The sequence below is a fragment of the Venturia canescens genome, chromosome 5 (genome assembly GCF_019457755.1).
Source record: "Venturia canescens isolate UGA chromosome 5, ASM1945775v1, whole genome shotgun sequence".
Lineage (NCBI taxonomy): Eukaryota > Metazoa > Arthropoda > Insecta > Hymenoptera > Ichneumonidae > Venturia > Venturia canescens.
In genome coordinates this window covers 13,490,849-13,495,336 of record NC_057425.1, presented here as the reverse complement: position 1 = coordinate 13,495,336, position 4,488 = coordinate 13,490,849, and the positions used below count along the sequence as shown (strand labels likewise).

Here is a 4,488-nt window from a genome sequence, read left to right as displayed (position 1 = left end):
CCCCATTTCACGATGACCGACAACATTGATCACGATGTACACTCTCTTCCTAACCTAACAAAGATCAAGAAGACATCTGCAAAACCGAGATTTTTGGGGAGTCCACAGTGAGGCGCTTTTTCGTAGCGTTCGATCAGTGAAATAAAAATTTATTCTATCGAACTCCACCGAGCCTACAGATTTTTTCCTACTATACTATTGCATCAATTGTAGGTTCGCACTACAAATTTACATGCATAAGAATTCCTGACAATTAGTGCCTCCAGCCCCCCCTCCCTCTCCGCCGCATAATTACTGAATTTTTTCAGACCATTTTTTAACATAAGAACCTAATCCTCGCTATTTTCGAATCTACTGAATCGATTGAATAGAGTAGAACAATAGAGCGGCGTGTTCGATAAAGTCATTTCTTGCCTTACCTTACTGATCGTGATCGAATCAATCAGCTGTTTTCGTCCGTGAATTGCGGCACCAGAAAAAGTGTAGTTGACAGAGAGAAGATCCATCCGTGAATTGCGGATTATTGATGATAAATAATTTATATAAAAAAATATAAGGTATGAAAACCGCATCTCATCAACGATTAGTGATGGTTGGCGATCGTGACGGGTAAGTTGTGTCATTATAAGATGAAAACAACAAAATTTCTCTACCTTTTAACTTGAATAACTTTTGATATTTTTACGCGAATTGTAGATTAAAAGAATTACTGCGTCGAAGACTCGTTGAGTGTGGATGGCGGGACCAAGTGAAGATTATCTGCAAGGAATTAGTTAAAGAACATGGACCCGACGTTAATTATGACACATTGCTCGCAATGGCTACAAGCAGAGCGAGAAGTCTTGTTCCAGACTCCGTGAAAAAAGAACTATTACAAAAAATCAAAAGTCAATTGCTTGCACAAGAAGAGAAATTGAAAATGGGATGAATCTCTTACGGAAATAAAATAGGATTATTCATAAACGTCACTTCATCATCGCTTAATGTTGAAATTTATCGCAACTCATTAGCTTCTCTAGCTAATGAAAATAATGAGAATTCATACGTTCCATCAACAATTTACTATCTTATTTTGTACCAACAGAATAAATTCATATTATTTGTATTCGCAGTGTTATTATTCTTGGAATGTTTTCAATCTAAAGTTACAAGAAAATCATCCTGTTCGTTATGGTGAAAACTCAGTCAATCAAGCCTGGACAATTTATGTTGATTTTTCAAATTTCCATTATTCAACTCAGAATTATTTTACGGTTAAATGTCTAAAAAATTCCAGATTCGCACTTTCACTATTAAACATTGTGTCATGAACTATTATAATTAACAAGTTTGTGTGCTACTTTTTCAAAAATAAACTAAAATCATAGTTTTTAATTTTTTATCTGGCATTACGAACCTGAAAAAAATTGTGCTATATTTTTCTACCATAACAGTATTTTCCATCAAGGACTAAAAAGCTAAAAAACAATGAATTTTTATTTCTTTCTGATAAACTCCTACAGTTTTTAATCGTGATTTTTTGTTTTTTGGAACTATATATTGTTAAGAAAGTTCAAAAGTTGCCGCAGTGCTTATTCACAATTACATATTGAACGAAATCAATTATCATTTGAGTAGAACTTTTTGATCTTTGTAAAAAAAACCTACTGTTCAAACGATATGAGAATACCAATCTTACCTTTTAATAATGACACAGGCTGCGATTTGTTACGAGAATTTGTACACTGGACATGCACACAGAGCGAAAATAGCATTTGAATTTGGCACTTAATTCGTAGCACTCGCGTATGACACACTCCGAGCGGGAAAATTCGCGATAATTCAATATTTTCTTTACTGGATCCGATTGAGAAGCGTCTGTCTTGCAAATTGTTCTCCAAATCGGTTAACAATAGAACTGAAGATATAAATGTAATACTTTTATTTGAAAATCGATGCAACTCTTTAGGCAGTTTTCAACGTTTGACAATGTTCTTCATATTTCCCTTTTGTTCAGTCGGCTTCTATATTTTCATGCTCTCGCGCAAACTCTGTACGCTCTGTTGACACATCGACCAATCATTGTTTGTTCGTTCTCCCACTCCATGATTCTTTTAGCCCTATCACCATCCACGTCTTCTTATTCTTACACGGCTCAACGCTCACACAATCAGTCTCTTTGTTCGCGCTTAGTATTTGTTTATAAGTAGCCACGCTTGATATATTGTTACTTAAAACTGTTTATATAAAATACTGGGAAAGTTTTATGTTAATTTATACATACACTGAACGGACATAAAATTCATAAAGTAAAGATTCTTACCACAAATTTATAACATAGTGATATTATCATATTTTCTTATCGATCATTAAATATTATTTTTTATCGTATGAGTTATTGAATAGTTATAATAACGCTCCTTTTTTTCTCGAATTATTGGTTGAAAATTTATTCAAAGAACGTACGTGTTTATGGGAACCTAAGAATTTGCGCTTTCGCGGTTTTTTGCGAACGGAAATAGCGCACTCTAGCGATGAACTATGCATTCGTGCCTTCAAGCTGACGAAAATTTGTATATTCGATGGATAATTCACGGAAATTGTAGCAACTAAGTAACTCGGAAGAAGTTGTGTGTGCGTCCGAAATTCGACAGCTCGTCGTCGGTGTGCAATTAGTCCAAACATTAACCAAAAATTGTACAAAAATGTTGATCAAAGTAAAGGTAACGAATTTAGACAGTTACCTCTGTAAATTTAAATGTTGAGCATTTAAGTGAATTATCAAAATGATTCGTTGGTTTATTTCATTTTTCAGACGCTGACGGGAAAAGAGGCAAGTATCGTGATGTCGAAAGAGAGTTCAAGAACAAGCCGGTATTTTTCGTATGTGTACTATGTGAAAATTAAATTTGCTATATCATTCGATTTGTTGGACGTTTTCATAGATTGAGATTGACATTGAGCCAACAGACAAAGTGGAGAGAATCAAAGAAAGAGTCGAAGAAAAGGAGGGTATACCGCCTCAACAACAGAGATTAATTTTCTCTGGTAAACAAATGTAAGTCAATCAATTTTTCAAATATTTGGTCCCCTCGTCATTCTTATCATAGCAAATTTGAACAGATTTTCCGAGTCTGAATAAAATGACTGGTCAGAAGTTTTAGTTGGACATAACCTCAACATTTTGGTGTAGAAACACTTTTACGATCGAGATAAATATCAAAATTGAACGGAAAGGCTGATGAAATAATTTTTAGAAATCCCCAAGATTATATTTTTTTTAAAGAATTAACAGTATTCATATACTTCATACGAAGTTTATGAGCATACAAATATGTCTAATTTTATTTTAGATTGTCTAAAAACGTACGAAACATAACCTCAAAAATATTTAAATTATTATTTTGATTAGTCATTAATTTCTATGCATCAAACGAATAATTACTAAATGCAAAAAAAATTGTTACTTTATTTACTGTTTAATATTTTTCAATAACTAAGCTATTAATCTATTCAAAACCGAAGATTTAAGTTGATAATACTGATACTTATTGATAATCAAAGAAATTTTTATCACTCCCAGTTATTTTGAGTGAAGATGCAACAATTGTTCAGTTCTTTATTTTAACAATTTTATGTGTTCATTATTACGATTATAAACTAAGCATTACAAATTTAAATTGTTATTGATTTTGTTACGTTACCTTTTTTGTTAACTCAGGAACGATGAGAAAACAGCTCAAGATTACAAAGTTCAAGGAGGCTCCGTACTTCATTTGGTGCTCGCGCTTCGAGGTGGACTTTAGTACAACATTCCTTGCCGACTTGAGGATATTATGAAATTGAAATAAGCGACAACACAAGATGGAAGGATCAAATGAAATATCTTGTCATTTTGGGATTGTTGTCGTTCTGGGTGAACCCACTGAATGCTCTAATCCAACGCGAGTACATTTGTATTTCACTGAATATTATAATAAAATAATTTAATTGTAGAATACAAGGTTTTCACGATGAATCTCGAATTTTAAACAGTTTTATTTTTTATTAAATTAATAATCATTCACCGAGTCACATAAATAATATTGAAAGTCATGAATTTGTGTACGCTTGTCTAAATGAAAGCAAGTCAATACACAATAAAAAAAAAGTCACATTAAGGAAGTTGAAGCGATATATATAGGACATCATACGAAAAATACATTAGATTTTATTATTCCAAAATAATGAATTGAAAATTTACGTGAATCTTCTTGAATAGCGCTTAATTATGTGTGAAAAATTTGAGGAGGTTTCACCGCCTGGTAATCGAGATATTCATTGTCGAAAATGACAAGGTTAAACATGGGGTCTTATGGAAGCTTTCAAAAAATTGCAAACTTCAACAATAAATATCTCAATTTCACGACGGTGAACCATCGGCATATCCCGCCAGAAGTTTAATACTGTCTTAAGCTTTCTGTTTAAAAAATTTTAATGTGCAAAGTTGGAAAATAGTTTTAACATGAG

At 32.8% G+C, this 4,488-nt stretch overlaps 2 protein-coding genes across 2 annotated transcripts; both read left to right on the top strand.

Moving 5' to 3' along the window:
* Positions 1–284: 284 nt before the first annotated feature.
* LOC122411086 (enhancer of yellow 2) lies at positions 285–1,105 on the top strand. The gene is made up of 2 exons (XM_043419626.1): positions 285–609; positions 697–1,105. Exons 1-2 carry the CDS (start codon positions 560–562, stop codon positions 926–928), a joined length of 282 nt encoding a protein of 93 aa, XP_043275561.1. The 5' UTR covers positions 285–559; the 3' UTR covers positions 929–1,105.
* A 1,440-nt stretch (positions 1,106–2,545) lies between these two features.
* Nedd8 (Nedd8 ubiquitin like modifier) lies at positions 2,546–4,004 on the top strand. Its single transcript, XM_043419627.1, has 4 exons — positions 2,546–2,702; positions 2,795–2,812; positions 2,925–3,037; positions 3,701–4,004. Exons 1-4 carry the CDS (start codon positions 2,685–2,687, stop codon positions 3,783–3,785), a joined length of 234 nt encoding a protein of 77 aa, XP_043275562.1. The 5' UTR covers positions 2,546–2,684; the 3' UTR covers positions 3,786–4,004.
* Positions 4,005–4,488: the final 484 nt, after the last annotated feature.